This window comes from Talpa europaea (assembly GCF_964194135.1).
Source record: "Talpa europaea genome assembly, chromosome: 6".
Taxonomy (NCBI): Eukaryota; Metazoa; Chordata; class Mammalia; order Eulipotyphla; family Talpidae; genus Talpa; species Talpa europaea.
Window position 1 is genome coordinate 6104980 of NC_140072.1, and position 16901 is coordinate 6121880.

A 16901-nucleotide genomic window follows, 5' to 3' on the forward strand; every position below is an offset into this window, starting at 1 on the left:
AATGTCAGTAGGATAAAATCAAGATTGGTAAAGCCAATTTGTTCTCCGCAAAGGCTTCTATATTGCTCATGCCATTATCTAAAGTTATTCATTAGACAAGCTTATAGTCACTGAAAAATACAAAATGAAATAAAAGTGCTATCAAATTTTTGAATCCTTCTATTATCCAAGAGGGTTTTGCATTTATGTGTCTCCTACAGATTTTGAAGTCTTCCATTTGTTCATTCTCCACTGATGGATCTTAGGGATATAATCTTTTTACAAGCCAAGACTACAATTCAATAAACATGTAAGATCTAAAAAGAAAAATAAAAGTGGAGGTGACTAGCTACTCATAGGTTCATTTATCGTGGCATTTAAACAGCAAATGGAAATATCAAAACCACAATGAGATTTCACTTCGCACTGGTTAGAACTATTATCAAAAAGTCCAGAAATAATAAGCGTGGTCGAGCATATGGAGCCAAAGCAGCCCTGTGCACTCTTGGTATAGTCCCTAGAGAAAACAGGAGGGTTCTCAAAAAATGAAAAAGAGAACTACCATGTGATCCAGCATTTCTACGCCTGGGTATTTACCTGATGAATATGAAAGCACTAATTCAAAAAGTCATACGCACTTCTTTGTTCACAGTGGTGCCACCCACACGGCCAAGATATGGAAGCACCGGAGAGCTGCTTGAGGGATGGCTGCGTACGGGAGATGCAGCAAGTACACATGCGAGAGAACAACACAGCAGCCATTTGAAAAAAAGAGGAACTCTTGCTATTTGAGACAAGGTGAGTGGGCCTGTAGGGAACCATGCTAAGCGATTAAGTCAGAGGGGAAAGACAAATACCATATGATTTCACTCAGCGGCAAAAACCAACCCTTAGACTCTGACAACAGAATGGTCTCCAGAGGGGCAAAAGTGGGCAGGAGTGGGGATGGAGGCTGACTGGTGGGTGGTGGGTGGTGACTGGACATTCAGTGGTGGGTGGGTGAGGTACAGTGACTGAGGGAGAAGCTGATACCTGGAATCTACAGTGTTGTAAACTAATGTTAGCTTAATAAAAAGAAAAAGAAAAAAAGGGGGCAAACGGAATGTTACTTATAGATCTAGACATTGTTTGCAGTGATACGAAAACCGTTTGTTTATTGATTTGTCGCCTTCCCAAGTACGGAAAAGAACATATCCGCCAGCACCACAACCATCGTGACACAGAGCAGCTCCCAAAGCCACAGAGGGGTTCACGTGTCCTAACAGACCAGCCCTCCAACCTCAGGATGGACGGCCCAAATCTTGGGAGTGCTTCTGAGATACCACACAGCTCTCAACTGAAAACCAACTCAGAACAGTATTTTTAATGTTATGGTGAATAAATATTTAATGGTTGTTATCTTACCAACTGAAGATTTCATATCAATAATAAAGCCATATTGGTAACACACAATATAAAAACAGGATAAGGAGTTTACATTTTTTTAAAGACTGTTGAAGCAGGGATGGGTGGCTACTCTGAATTTTTCTGGAAAAAACATCATTATTCAGTTGGGGAACAAAACACTTATGAGCTGGAAGAAAAGGCTAAAAACAACTGTCTCTATCATTTCTCAGCCTCAGCAAACACTCCATCTCTCCCAGAAACCATCCTGGGCTCAACCGAGGCTCCCCTCCTCCCGCCTTCTCACCTCCTAGCTCTCCAAGTATCAACTGCAGTTAAGACTTCCTCCCTGGGCCTCCCTAGTGGCGCTCGCAGTTGAGCGCAGCACTGTGAAGCTGTCTGCAGCCTCTGCAGTGTGGGTTCGATCCCCGCTGACCTCAGAGAAACCCACATGGCAAGCAGACCTCTCCAGTCTCTCCCGCTGCTCCCCTCAGCAGTGTATTTCGTCAGTCTGCCTGTTCTGTTCCCCACTCTGTCTCCGGTGAATCCTCTCACCTTCCCACGCATCTAGCCTGTACCCTGGCTCTTGTAAAAATAAAATAAATCTTTAAAAAAAAAAAAAAAGACTTCCTCCCCAAGTATCTACAATCCTTTTCAGCAAAGTGACAACTGAGTTGACAATAAGGAATAATGAAGAGGCTAATGATTAAGGCTGGACCACCATTTTCACGGGTATCAGGAAGGCTGAAAACCCTACCAGAATGACGAATGTAGTTTTAAAGCATAAATGAAAAGACAGATAGACAGAGGCGAGGGCGCGAGCAGCTGGCAAGAGTCTTCATCTCAGTACCTGCTCACTGTTCCTCAGGGAGACGATGAAGCTATGGTTGAGTGTTTCCAGGTGAGCAAGTGATTTCTCCAGGTGGGTCAAGGTATCTGCATAGGTGACTTTAGAATCACTAGCTTCTTCAGAGTCTTCTGAGTTTCTTTTCTTTGGCTTCTCAATAAAATGTTTGACCATCTTAATAGCCTTCCCAGTCATCTCTAGACGTGCTTCCACTGATAGCTTAAAAAAAAAAAAGGCAATAAAGAACAGTGAGACAAACCAGCCCCACAGTGGTCTGCACGGACTATTTAATAAGGAATTGAGGCAATAAGAACAAAAATGAAACTTTAAGATATACAGCTTTAACCAATTAATAAACTGATTTTCTTCTGTGAAGAAAACAAAGAGTGAAGTACTATGTGCCTATTTAATGAGTAAATACAGATTTTTTTAATACTAATACCCAAGGTCAATGATGCTGTGATGAGATTAGTATTCAAATAAATTGCTGGTTAAATGCAAAATGAGGCGTCATTTCTATACCCATATTTCCCATTTGTGGGCATTAAAAGGAAATAATTGAAAAGAAAAGCAGTGTGGGCTTGAAAATGTACCTGAAATAAGACCTGCAAAGGAAAACTTCAAAGCATTCTAACTGATAACAAGAGAAACTGATAACTTGCCTGTGATAAATTACTAAATAGAATATTTTGTAGTCATCAATATTAGAATTATAAAAACAGTATAGAAATTTAGAAAATGCTTACTGTAGGGTAAGGTAAAGTATCAGGCTATTCTGCCCTCCCGCCATTAGGATAGATGATGGAACCCTGTGGTCCCGAATGCATGCCTGATGGCAGGCACCTGGAATAGGGTGTGGGCATAGGTAGATGGGATTCACTGGGCTAAGGCTGGGCTTTTAACGGCAGCGTCACGTTGACGCCAGCAGAAGAGGAACCACGAGAAGCAGAGAGGTAAGAACCACGAAACATCAGAGAAAAGGCCACGAGAGAAGGCCAGAGAGCCCAGAAAGGGTGAAGACTTGCTGGGGGCTGGGAGGCCTACCAGCCTCCCGGTCCCCCCAGCACCCCTACCTGCCATGTACCCGGTAAATCCCAATAAAAGCTTGTAAAAGCCACTGAGGACTCTCTAGGACTCTCTCCTCCTTCCCCCGTCTGCTCGGGTCATAAAGAACCTGCTCTGCTAGTACATATATTTCTGCCGCTACACTTACCATAAAATGCTAAATTTTGGAAACCAGAATACTGTATAATGCTTCATGAAAGTGCCAAGAATACCTATGCAAACAGTGACGGCAATGTTACATAAGCCCTTAAAGACTAGTGCTTATGACGTCAAAGTGGTGGAATTAAGAACTATTTTGTTCTTCTCAGCTTTTCAAACTTTTTATAACAATGTTGTATTCACTCACACACACACACCAAGAACTTAAAAGTCAATTCTGATGTGTGCTAGGCATGGTGTTAGATATCCAGGAATTACATTTTCCCAACAATATTAAAAATACCCAATTCTCTTGCCCTATAGGTAACCTATCTGGATGGAAGAACCACACACCTCTAGTCATCCTGGACTTTTTCAGAACCTGCTGGACTTTGGATCCTGAATTTTAACCTCCTATCAACTACTCAGGCACATTTTTACTATAGCTTTAAAAGAACTTTGTGTTGTTGGTTTTTTTTAAATAAAAAAAGATAGTCGCAGGGAAAAAAATCTTAGCTTTCCTGTCAATCTTAAAGTCCGTCACTGTTGTCACTGGCTATAGCCATGTGACCACATCAGGAGCCACACCTCTCACACCATCAACTTCCTCCAAGTCACTCCACAAAGACTGGATGTTTGAAAGTGTACACAACTGACATTTTCCTAGTCCCGTGTAAGTACTGCCAAGAGCTATCTTTAGGAAAGCACCTTTCCCACTGAACTGTAACTAGGTGCTGCCTTAGCAAATGCAGCATCAAAGTTCTGTGGCCCTCATTCTTCACCAGCTCACACAACTATGGCATTAAAAATAATCAGGGGGCCTCCTCGGTGGCACAGTGGTTGAGCGCCATGCTGCAAAGCTGTCCATGCTGTCCATGCTGCAGCGCCGGTTCGATTCCCCACCAGCCAGAAAGAACCCCAAATGGTGCAGCAGACCTCTCCTGCCTGGCCCGCTGCTCCCCTCAGCAGTGTCTTTGGTCCATCTGCATGTTCTGTTCCCCACTCTGGCTCTAGTGAATTCTCTCACCCTCCCGCGCTTCTGACCATACCCCGGTTCTTGTATAAAATAAATAAATAAATCTTTTTTAAAAAATTAAAAAAAAAAACCAGGAAGGCACCATTCAGTGGTCAATTATATTAGTGTCTCTCCCTCCAAATACACGGTGAGTCCTTCCTGTGATTAAGAAACACAAGACAACAAAACGTAGCTCATTGTTGAGGGGATGGGAAGATGGCACCCCAGGGAGATGAGCAGACATATCTGGGTGCCTCATGTGAGTGAGGAGAGCCAGGACTCAGACCCCGTGCTATCTGGGCAGTGCTTTCTTTCATGGCACCACATCAGATGCCCACTGGGCATCTCCCTCCTCTGCAGCCCACCATGGCATGTGCACTAGCCGAATGCTGGGCAAGTGAGAACACAGTGCAGCGACTCTTCCTTTCTCATCACTTACAGTTGTATCCCCAAGATAGAAGGGCTTCAGAATTGTGTGCTATGCCAGCTGGCCAAATGTTTATACTCTCCTAGCGCACTGTGGGGCATGGAGCAGTTGTGTGACTGACCTGCAGGCAAGCAGGCACAGAGCAGCCAGTTTCACTGCAGGAAGCATGGTCCTGGGAGGAACAGGGCCACGTGCCTTTAGACGGTACAGATGCCATCTTTGCTCTCCAAAGTTGACCACCATGGCCCACCACCCCTGAGGTTTATGAGGGTAGAAGGAGCACTATGTTCAGTTTTCAAGACCTAGGTAATTTTAGGCAACTTGGTAACATGTCAAGCCTTAGTTCCTTCATCTGTAAAATGTGCAAAAATGTCATGTAGAGCACAGTGTCATTTGCAGAAATTAAAAGATGATATGGAAAGGAATCAGCAAATGCTTTAGCCATAGTAAGGGCTCCATTAAATGGAAACTGGGTTTTATTTAATTTGACCAACTGAAATAATACACAGGCCATCTGCCGCCTTTCGGGTTTTTATTGTCCCAGTAAATTTATCATAAGATTCCCTTTAAGGAAAACATTTTCACCAGCTCCTCAAACTCCCCAGCATGGTACCTGAGCCCTCTAGCCTCCCAGCAGGCCCAGGCCCGCACCTTCAACTCCAACCAACAGACTTTCCATCACGACCAGGTAGGACTCTCTTGCTGTCTCCATGAAATACTGTTTTCTCTCTTCTCTCCAAGGCAAATTTCTAGTCGCGTCTCAATCCCAAGACAATCCTGATCCTGGACTCATCTCTCCCTCGACCTGCACGGCGCACCCACCGCCAGGCCCTCCGCACAGCACCCTAGTATGTGGCCGGCTTCCCACAGCCCTGCAGACTGCCCTGCGGAATGTGGCCTCACACTGAGGTCTGTGCTTTCACAGAGGTAAGTGAAGTTTTCAAACTTTAAATTGTTTGACCTCATCACCAGGTTTGCCAGAAAAGTTTTTATGTCTTCCAATTTTTGGCGCTCTTTCAAAGTCACTATATAAGCTGACACGTATTAAGCATAGAGAGCGTAAACACCTGATGAATGAACTGTAATTTTCCTGAGAGCTGGATGTTAGAACAGAGTGATATTATGATAAAAGACAAAAAGGCTCTTATTTGACTGGGCATTTTACTTGGCATTTAAGCTTGTCACCATTTACTTTGTAAAAATAAGTTACTGCTGACTCTAGGATGAGATTAAGAAGCCTATTAAGATTTATAAGCTCAATACTGAACTATAGCTAATACATATATTCCTGTAAATTTCTTCTCTGTGATGGAGCCTAAGATGGGCGAAATGCACCAGAGCTAAAAAGAGCCACGGAGCTACCTTTCCTAGCAGCCAATCACGTGACACTTTCAATCTGAACCTTCACTGTGGAAGTCCACCCAAGCACGGCATTCAGAACATCATTAGGATAACAACCAATCACAGATTCTGTTAACCTATTCCCTAACAGCAACTGGTAATTGTTCATCTTTAAAAGGGTGGATTTTACAAAAAAAAAAAAAAAAAAAAAAAATCTCTAAGTGGCTCAACTGCTCTATAGCTCAATAAATAGGCATTGAGGATCTACTTTCCAAGTTCTATTGAAAAGGGGGATTAAAAAACAGAAATCAGGGGCCTCCCCGGTGGCGCAGCGGTTGAGCGCGGGGTTGCGAAGCTGCCTGCAGCCTCTGCAGCATCGGTTCGATCCCCGGCTGCTGTCCAGCCACCAGAGGAGGGTCCCACATGGCGCGCAGACCTCTCCTGCCGCCCGCTGCTCCCCTCAGCAGTGTACTTCGGTCCTTCTGCCTGCTCTGCTCCCCGCTCTGGCTCTGGTGAATTTTCTCACCCTCCCGCGCTTCTGACTGTACCCAGTGCTTGTATGAATAAATAAATAAAAATCTTTAAAAAAAAAAAAAAAAACAAGAAATCAAGATTAGAAGAAATCATGCTCAGCACAGGAGACAGGATGGTGGGAAGTGGGAAAAATCTAGGAGTCACTCATGACATTCACCAGTCATCGCGGCCTACTGCCCAAGTCCACGCAGACTCTACCTACCTGCAGCCACCTTCACTGCCTTCCCCCTGCTGCACAGCCCCATCACCGCACGCCTCTCCACTTGTGGGTCCCTCTGCTGGAATGCCCAGGTGGCTTCATGCTCGCCCCTGCACTTCCTGCAGGGCATGGCACAAATGTGGCCTAATCAGAAGGGCTTCCCTGACCACGCTATAAAGCTAGCACTCCCCACCTTCAATGTGACTCTTTTCTCTTACTCTGTGTTAAGTTTGCTTCCTAACTGACACTGCGCTTCTCTTTACTTACTGTTTGGCTGCCACTGTTCCATTTCCAGGACTTCCCATAACAAACGCCTAATGTGTTAAATGAATAGAGGATGGATGAAGGACAACATTTCAAAAAGATGAAATAGCAAGAGCTGAGCTGCAGAAGGAGGGCACTTAACGAGAGATGTTTTAGCCTGAGTGAGGACCTCAGTTTAGACAGAGCACTGGTGTGAAGCCAGCAAGGAGAATGTTGGGTTGTGCTGCCACATATGGGCTCTGTCACACCTCTGTTTGGTTACTTTTTACAACCCCTTATAAAAATGTGAAAAAAACAATGTTACTTAGGAGCTATATATAAGAGCTTTATAAACCAACGTTACTTAAGAGCCATGTTACTTTAGGCAGTGGGCTGGGTGACCTGTAAGGCCTAGTTTACTGACCCTTGATCTATGATATTAAAGAGCGGCTGTCGGAAAGAAGATCTGAGACTAAACTAGAAATGTCCTCAGATGCCAGGGTAGCTACGAGTCTGGAGTGCAGGCGTTCAGAAGGCACGGGGGTACGTGGGGGTCAAAGACAATTACATAGCAATGTCCTACTCAGTCCCCATTTCAATGCACATTGTGAATCTTATTTCGAAGAAAAATATGAAACTTCTGTTCTCCGAGAATCAAATGCCATTCTTCCTCAAGCCTCTCTTTGCTGTCCTTCCGAGTTCCCCATGTTTCAGACCACACAAGACAGTCCTAAAATATTCCAATTTGTGTCAAAGGAGGAATCACACCACATTGCAGTCATCAGCTTACCTGTATACCCTCCTGGCTAAACAGTGATCTTTTGCAGGGCACAGATTGTGCTTTTAAATTTCTGTATCCTAACACCTAGTACAATGTCTAGCACATTGTAGACAAACAAAATTGCTGCTAAATTACTGAACAACTGTGGATCAACATTCAAACGGGAAAAAAGAACCTTTCAAAGTACGATGAAGCGACATGTTCTCAATATGTCCCTAGCAAGCGGAGTTCCAGAATATACCAAAACGTTCCAATTTAGCCTTGACTCTGCAGTGTCCTATTCCTATAAAGGGCCTTAGGAGATGAAAATTGCAAAAGGACCCTTACAATGACTTGAAACAAACAAACAGCAGATGTATGCCACGGGATGACAGCAGTCCCTGGGCATCAGAAGTCATGCCGGAAGAGGCATAAGGACATGAAATTACCGATGCCTCTTAGTCTATTCATTCCCTACACGGCCACTGACTGCAGCTATAGACATGCCTTGGGCCGGGCTATGGCGACAGACAAAATTAGATTAGGTCTCTGCCCCTGGGTATGTCAGAATGCAGTTGGAAAGGGAGAAAAAAAGACATTACAAAGAAATGTGATAAGACTGCAACAGGGTATATATGAGATGCCACCAAGGGCCTTACAAAGGGCACTTGGTCCTGACCACAAGTGGGCAGGGCAGCCACCAAGTTTGCTGAAGGCAGCTTTTTCCAAAGAGAGCTCTCAGGAGACAGGAAAAGAAGAATCCCAAGAGGTCATGAAGTCAAAGGAGAGAGTGGGGAACCTGGGAGCAAGTGAGCTTGGCTGCAACGAAGCACGCAAGGAAAGCCAGCAGGAGAAGGGGAAGACACAGCCCCAGGAAGGGCCTGAGTGCCAGGTTGTTCTTTATCATCTTCATGCTGGGGAGGCACAAAAGGGAGGCTCTTAAGCAGCAGTGACACAATCAGCAGTATCATTTTCAGGTAATAACTTGACTCAAATTTCCCTGAAACCACCTGAATCATGTGCATGGACTTTCAGGCTGATAAATCATGAAAAGCAAGTATGTCTTTTTTCTTTGTCAAAGGAACATTTCATGACTTTGAAGATAAGGTTGATATTAAGCAAACAGCAGGTAATTGAAGAAAACGCTGTTGCTACCTACAGAGTCAGGTAGAAAAATTAGGGTTTACATGCAGTTAACATTATTAATAGCAACTATCTAAAATAATGGGAAAACCAAGAGGGAAATCCTAATAGATTTTTTAACATCACAGTTGGTTTGATTGAAAAAAGCTGACTAACGAAGTATAGACTACCTCTCTTTTTGATTCGCATTTAAAAACTCGCCCTACTTCCCATCTTTCCTCTTCCTCCTCAAGCAAAAACACAAACCTTTACCATGAAAGGCCTGGTCTTGGTTCAGGGGATACAAAGGCAAATTAAGACACAACCTCTACCTTTGAAGAACATACACTGTCATGGGAAAGCCTAACTAAAGTATTTATAAAATGTGGCAGAATTATAAGCTAAACCTGCAAAAATGCTCCCCAAAGCTTTGTGTGTACCACCAGCACACCAGCCTTTTTGAAGGGAACACAGGTGGAGCTAGTTTAAAGGTAACCCCTTTCTAAATGTTCTTTCTTAAGACTGACCTTGAGAACATGCTAGAGGTCAGGGCGTGAAGTTTGTTCTCTTTCTCAGCTCCCTCCTCTTTCAAGACAGATTGTCCTCATATTTTCCCTCATCCCAACACTGATACATGGTCTTGGAGCCTAGAATGCTCCAGAAGACCCAACAAAGGGAGGCTTCTGAGCAGCAGTGTGCGCTAGGACCCCACTGATTGGAGAGCACATTTCTCTGTGCACATCACAAGGTTTCCAGTTCTTGCTTTCAACAAAATTTATGAAGGAACTAATTGAGTTGTCAGTTGATAAATCATTAAGAGTAATAGTTAATAATAGATGGCCATGCGAGCTTTGGTTGATGACTTACAGGACATGCAAAAAATCGAGAGGCCCTACTATGACAAAGCTCCTTTCCCATCACTTTAAAATATTCATTATCTACAAAAAGGTAAAATGCAAAGAACTGATGTGGGCTGCTACCTCCAACTAGTAATAAGTGACAGTCTTCCAAAGCACACAGACAAGTTAAAAATGTTTAAATCCTTACCAACATCCTTTAGAGGCACATTTAAAACACAATTTTATTTTGATAATTAAGATTTAATATAAAAAATTTAAACACATTTGTGTTGTTCTGGTCAAATATATGTTGCAATAATTGAAACAATAACTGTACAGATTTTTTTTTTTCCAAAAAACCTCATAGCCTCATAGTCACAAGAAAAACTTTGAATGTGGATTTCTATTTATGTAATTATTTTTGGTTCAGAGGAGATTTTTATGCATAAAAATGGCACATTAGGGCCTCCCTGGTGGCGCAGAGGGTTGAGCGCCACGCTGTGAAGCTGTCCACAGCCTCTGCAGCGCTGGTTTGATCCCGGTCGGCCGGCAAGGGTCCCACACGGCGGGGCAGACCTCTCCTATCTCGCCTGTTGCTCCCCTCAGCAGTGTATTTCTGTCGTCTGCCTGTTCTTCTCCCTGCTCTGTCTCTGGTGAATCCTCTCACCCTCCCACACATCTGGCCTGTACCCCGATTCTTGTATAAAAAAAAAAAGCCACATTTATGATGAAATCACATGAAAGTGAACTGCACAAACTTGGCAAAAACAGTTCTGCTCAAACTCTTTCACTAAGAGATTTGCTCAAATTCTAGACAGACTTCTAGCAACTTAAGGGCATGTCTCCAGGATGAGTGCACTCACTCCTGGAGTGCTTGCCGGAGAAAGCCTAAAGCTGCCAAAACCCCAGACAGTTTGGTCAGTGGACCAACTGGCCTCAGAGGCCTCTTAGAGCAGTGGCTTTAGAGAGCTTGCAAATCTAGATCCTTCCTCTGCCCCTCTCCTACCACACACTTATCTCGTCCGGGACCTGGAAGTCACCTCTGAAATATAAACGTTCAAAGAGATAGCCCCGGGGTCCCAACCCTTCTGGAAGGGGCAGGGCCTAACTCTAGGTGGGCCTTGTTCTAGCTTGTACAAGAATCTTCTATCAGAGAGAAGTTTGCTTCTCATCCAGAAAAATGTCAGTAGCCAACCCAGATGGCCTGGCCACACAGACCAAGCCCATGGCCCAGAGACTTTCCTTTAGCACACATCCTATCATTTAAAAAGTTTCCTGCCTTCTGTTTTGTGAAGTTGGCTCCGTTTATGTGTATTCTCTCCCCTGCTGCCGTAGTTTTCACTGAATAAAATATACCTGTACCAACTCAAATAAGGACTGACTTTATTTTGCTAACAAAAAAATGAAGTAGGACTAGTTTGAATAAAAGGGAAGATGCAATCTTTGTAACTGCCAAAGATGTGCTTATTCTTGTACTTTGTAAAGGGCCATGGTAGATGCCAGATCGTTATGTTAATGTAGATTACTCTGAATGCAGAAAGAGCCACAAAACAATTTTACTTTAAATGTCAACATTCAAAATATTGGAAATTACATTGTCCTTTATATTCACTTAAAATTATCATAAATGTTTTCAGATACTAAGTGTTATGTTCTGAATGCTTGTGTTGAAACCCTAGACCCCTAAGTTGATGGTATTAACAGGCGGGGCCTTTGGGAGGTGCTGTAGCCAAGAGGGTGGAGACGCTGTGAGTGGGATTAGTACCCTTATGAAGAGGCTCCAAAGAGATCTCTGGTCTCTTCTGTGTGACCCCAGAATGAAGGCACAAGTATGAACTAGGAAGAGAGCTCTCACCAGAACTCAGCCACACTGGTACCTACTCTTGGACGTTAGTCTCCAGAACCGTGAGCAGTGAATTTTCTTTTGATTTCTTGCTGTGGCATTTTGTTAAAGCAGTCTAAGTGGACTAAGGCATCAAGTCCATAAGAGAACAGCCACATTATTTTCCATTCTCTTAGCTACATAAGTAAGAAAGCTTCAAGTCCATTGCTTTGGAGCACAGTTACCCTGAAGTGATTTCTAGACTGCCTGTACTGAAATCGACTAAGTGTTACTTCAAAAATGCAAAATCCTGTGTCCCTACTAGATTTACTGAGTCTATTTATGGGGTTGGAGAGGGCAGAGGTGTTGGTAGAAAGAAACATATACCTTGCACCACTTCTCTTGGTTAATTCTAACGGCCATGGAGGTGTGTACGCCATTATTATAAGGTCTGGGTACTCACAGATTTCAAGTGACCAAATCATTAGCCAGTAGTGAACATGGGCTATGGCTGAAGGTGGCTCCTGGGACTGAGGCTGAGGGACAGGTAAAGAGATCCCTGCAATCATCTAGACAGGTTGGGGGTGGGGGTGGGGAATTTGGAAAAAAGAAGGTATTTTGGGATTTTAATGATGAATATAAAATAATCAAAAGACACCAATATGCTGTCTTGCCAGCTGCTAGAGTGTGCACATCCCCTGAGGTATGAAACCAGGTGCCTTTCAGCTGTCCCAGCAGCTTCCAAAATTTTTTAAGATCCAGAGTTAAAGCCACATAGTCCGTCAAAACCCCCTATTTCAACATACGTACATTATTTTACATTCTCTTAGCTACATAAGTAAGAAAGCTTCAAGTCCACTGCTTTGGAGCACAGTTACCCTGAAGTGTGATTTCTAGACTGCCTGTACTGAAATCGACTACGTGTTACTTCAAAAATGCAAAATCCTGTATCCTTACTAGACTTACTGAGTCTATTTATGGGGAAGTTTGATGAAACAACACAACCCCGACTGTCATACATTCTGATATTTTCCCTTTTAATCCACAAGGTAGTGTTCTTTTTTGTTTGCTTTTAATGCAGATCACAACACTCTAATTTCAGGACCCACTAATGGATTATAACTCAGTTTGTAAAACACCTGCAAATTTGTTCCAAAGATGACTTGCAAGGGCCAGTGAACACTGGGGCTTCAAATGAGGTATCAAATTATCTAAGTTAGATTTAACTGACTTCATTAAAAAGGAAAGCACTTTCTATTTTACCAACAGCAGCACAGTTACCCTCTCTGTTTGCTGCCACCCAAGGTTGCTCATGCACTGGATTTCATTGTTGACTTCCTACATGACAAAGGCCATCTGATCGGGAACCTTACAAGATTCATTTTTCATTGCTAAACATTTTTTCATTTTTCAAATGCTAAACATTTCTCAGTGTTTAGCAAGGCATTTTAAGCATTGTCTTAAAATGTCGAAAGATAATTATGAAATAGTATCTTAAGTATCAGGCAACAGAAAATGAAAATTGACGTTTTAAAACTTTTAACAGTAAATTAAATATTCAAATTTAAAAATAAGAATGTGCGCTGGCACATTCAATTATATATACCTAACAAAAAATATATTGACGTTAAGTATCAATTGCCTATCTGACAAAAACATATGATGGAAGAAAAAGGAGCTACTTTGTCTTTGCCTTTTATCTTATACAATAACCACAGAAATATCATTCTTCAGCAAAGTATAAGTAGCCCTATCTTTTTTACTATTCACTTTTAATAGTGACATAAAATAATATACTCCTAAGTTTTTGAATAGCTTGAAGGCCACCTTTTATCTTAATGGAGAAGGACATGAATTGTTAGACATGAGATGAAATGTGACTATAATCAGTATTGAATTCTACTACCCATTGTTGTGAATAAACAGGTTTTAACAATACCTAAAAGATTCATATTTTCCACTTCAAAGTCTTCTACTGCACAGACATGTGATACACAACACAAATTGTTCTGAAGATCATTTTAAGTAGGCCCATTGCAGTTACATCAAACCAAGTAATATGAAAATCCAGATCTTATTCCAACCCTTAAAACTACTTAGGATCAAAATCAACCTAAACTGTTGCTAGATTTGGGGGCTGAAAGGAATTCAAATGTCACTTTTTGACTTTGTAGATAAGAATGAGACAGGAAGAAGAATCAGGAAATGCTCGGCCTACCAGGAGCTGACCATGCAGCTGGTACAGGACTGACTCAGTGCGACTCTAGGGTTTGATCCTGCTGGTCTCTCATTTCAGGTGAGTGCATCTCACGCTGTGCTGAGGGCAGGTGGTCCTGGCTGAAGCCAGCCAGCACCTGGCCTGCCAGCGGCCACAGGATTAGTTCAGGGGTGATGCAGCCAAGAGTTTCTGTTTGGAGCTTACAGGAGCTCCCTCAATCCATCTAGCTGGATGTGAATTAGGAAGTGGTGTAGCCCCAGTCACTGAGGATGAAGCTAACCCCACAGATGACAGAGAGGAGAGGGGAAAATACTGGCTCCTGATGACCACCAGCTGCTGAAACAGCCAGCCCTGAAGTCAGCCCCAACTGTGGACCTTTGAGTTACATGAGCCAGTCAATATTTTGATCAATGAAGCCAATTTAATTGGATTTTTACTTGTGCCTAAAAAAATTCTAACAGTGATTTGTATTTATTGCGCAGTGATTTATGATGGCACAGAGGAGACAATGGACGGGTCTCAGGGAGGCCTGACTGCAAAGCTGGGTCTCCCTGCAGCTGCCATTAAAAAAACTGAGCGCAGCTGAAATCTATTAAGAAACAGTTCAATTTAATGCAGTGTGTTGAGAGGCCACAACATTAATACATGAAGTTTCCCAGATTTTCCTGGGTCGGTGTTGGCCCGAAACTCCTCTCTCTTTCTCCTAGTGGGAATGTCCAGCACCCGCAGATTAGCAGCAGCCATATCTTCCCTGTTGTTCCACACATATGGGTGGCGGGAAAATCCCTCACCAGACCAGGTGTACCCAATAAAAAAGCTGGTTCTACTATGATTAAGGAATTTTGCTAGGTGATTAATAGAAGGTTGACTAGCATGTGGAACTTTCTGATAGGGTGTTTATAAAAATGCATTAGGAAAATAAATACACACAGCAGACTTGCTGGTAGTTTAGTTGAGTCATCATAAATCCAGGGTTTCTGGGGGTCCAGGCCCTGTTTGGGTATCATTGTCCCTCTGGTAAGATACTGCAACAGCCTTCACAGTGCCATGCCCTGTCCTCAGGCTGCTGCTTTCTATTCCTTTCCCTGCCCACCACCAAAGTGATCTTTTTTTTTTTTTTTTAAGATTTATTTATTTATGCATACAAGAGCTGGGGCACAGGCCAGAGATGCAGGGGGTGAGAGGATTCACCAGAGACAGAACGGGGAGCAGAACAGGCAGACTGATGAAATACACTGCTGAGGGGAGCAGCGGGAGAGTCAGGAGAGGTCTGCCTCACCATGTAGGTAGCTCTCTGGCCAGCCGGGGATCGAACTCGTGCTGCAGAGGCTGAAGATTGCTTCACAGTGCAGTGCTTAACTCCTTGCGCCATCAGGGAGGCCCCAAAGTGATCTTTCTAAAGTGGGAATCTGACTCGTTACGATTGGTTTAAAATTTATTATCTAATGGATCCATTCTCAGGATAAAGTCTAAGCCCGTTGTGTTTAACCCTTTAAACACAAGAGTTTTCATTACTAAGTCTGTTCTCGTGCCTCTAGCCTCGTTGTTTATACCGTTACTTGTAGGTAACTGAAGGTATTAAGTTATTTCACGCCTTTATTAAAACTGCTAAATCTGTCTGGAATGCTCCTCTCCTCCTAATCTTTCCCTTGACGTTCTCATCTGATGACAAATGTTCTCATTTGTTAAGACTCAGCTCAGACACCTCTCTGGCCTTTCCTGGCTCCATCCCTCCTAGTGACTGGACTACTTCTTCCACCTTCCTTCTTGTACATAATGAGTCACCTGCCGTATCAATTAGAGATCTTTCATTAGCTTATTTGTTTGCCTGTGATTTATTAGCTTGCATATCTACAAAGAGTTCCATCTGGTTGTCAAGTAGGCAGAAAACAACTGGCCTCCTGTTGGCTGCAATGAGAAGGGGTCTTCCTTTGTTAATTTTTTTTTTTTTTATACAAGAGCTTGGGTACAGGCCAGAGGCGTGGGAGGGTGAGTGGATTCACCAGAGACAGAGCAGGAACAGAACAGACAGACGACAGAAATACACTGCTGAGGGGAGCCACGGGCGTGGCAGAAGAGGTCTGCTGCACCATGTAGGATTCTTGCTGGCCGGCCGGGATCAAACCCACGCTACAGAGGCTGTGGACAGCTTCACAGCGCGGCGGTCAACCCGCTGCACCACCAGGGAGGGCTAAGAGGTCTTCCTTTGGACAGCAATATTTGAAAAGCAGTAGGCACTAGCCCAGAGGAGAGGGCATGGCTTTTATAATTAATTCCTTCCTGCACAGGCTAAAGAAAGCATTTATGAAACAAAGGTTTTTGTTGCGTGATAACCAAAAAAAAAGCATTTATGAAATAGCAATTAGGAGATAAATCTCTCTGTAAGTTCAAAAGGAACTCAAGGAGAGGAAGGCGCTTATGGGAGGAATGGAGAGTAAGGGAGTAAAGGAGCCCACACTATTGAAGATTTACAGCTGCACAATAACTGCAGAACCATGAAGTCTGCTGGAGAGAGCAGAGCATTTCAGAAGAGAGGTTAGTTTCAGGCTCCTCTTCCGGGTGCTTTTTTCATGTTAAAATATGCTTTGGTATTTGCTGCACATTACTCTGAGATTGTTTATTTATTCCTCTGTCTTCCCCAAGATTTCCACCCCCTGTGAATTTAGAGCGCACGGGCTTCCCGGGAAGGAAGAGTATGTGCCTTGCACTTATTATGAAGAGGGCTGCAGCGAGGCGGCAGCTCAGCCCCCCGGCAGTCCTGTCCTCGGGAGCAGAGGCATTATCATTTATGACTGGACGGCTCACATGGTCGTTTGGCCAATTTTCCTTCCCTTACTAAATTACTACCTTAGCCAATTTGAAATAATTTTCCAAGCATAAACAGAGAATGTGTTTCCAGCATGTCAGTCAAGCCAACTGAATCATGATCACCCCAGATGGGCTTTTGCAGCCAAATTTTTCAGGCCGGG

At 43.4% G+C, this 16901-nt stretch overlaps 1 protein-coding gene across 3 annotated transcripts in view; it reads right to left on the reverse strand.

The window, feature by feature from the left end:
• Positions 1-16901, reverse strand: part of NBAS (NBAS subunit of NRZ tethering complex) — a gene marked incomplete at both ends in the record, with an annotated part of 254711 nt that overhangs the window by 40980 nt on the left and 196830 nt on the right. For all 3 annotated transcript variants that reach the window (XM_084235165.1, XM_084235164.1, XM_084235163.1), the window contains one exon: positions 2213-2428. In XM_084235165.1, coding sequence (XP_084091291.1) covers positions 2213-2428 — 216 coding nt within the window. The remainder of the gene's footprint in view (positions 1-2212; positions 2429-16901) is intronic.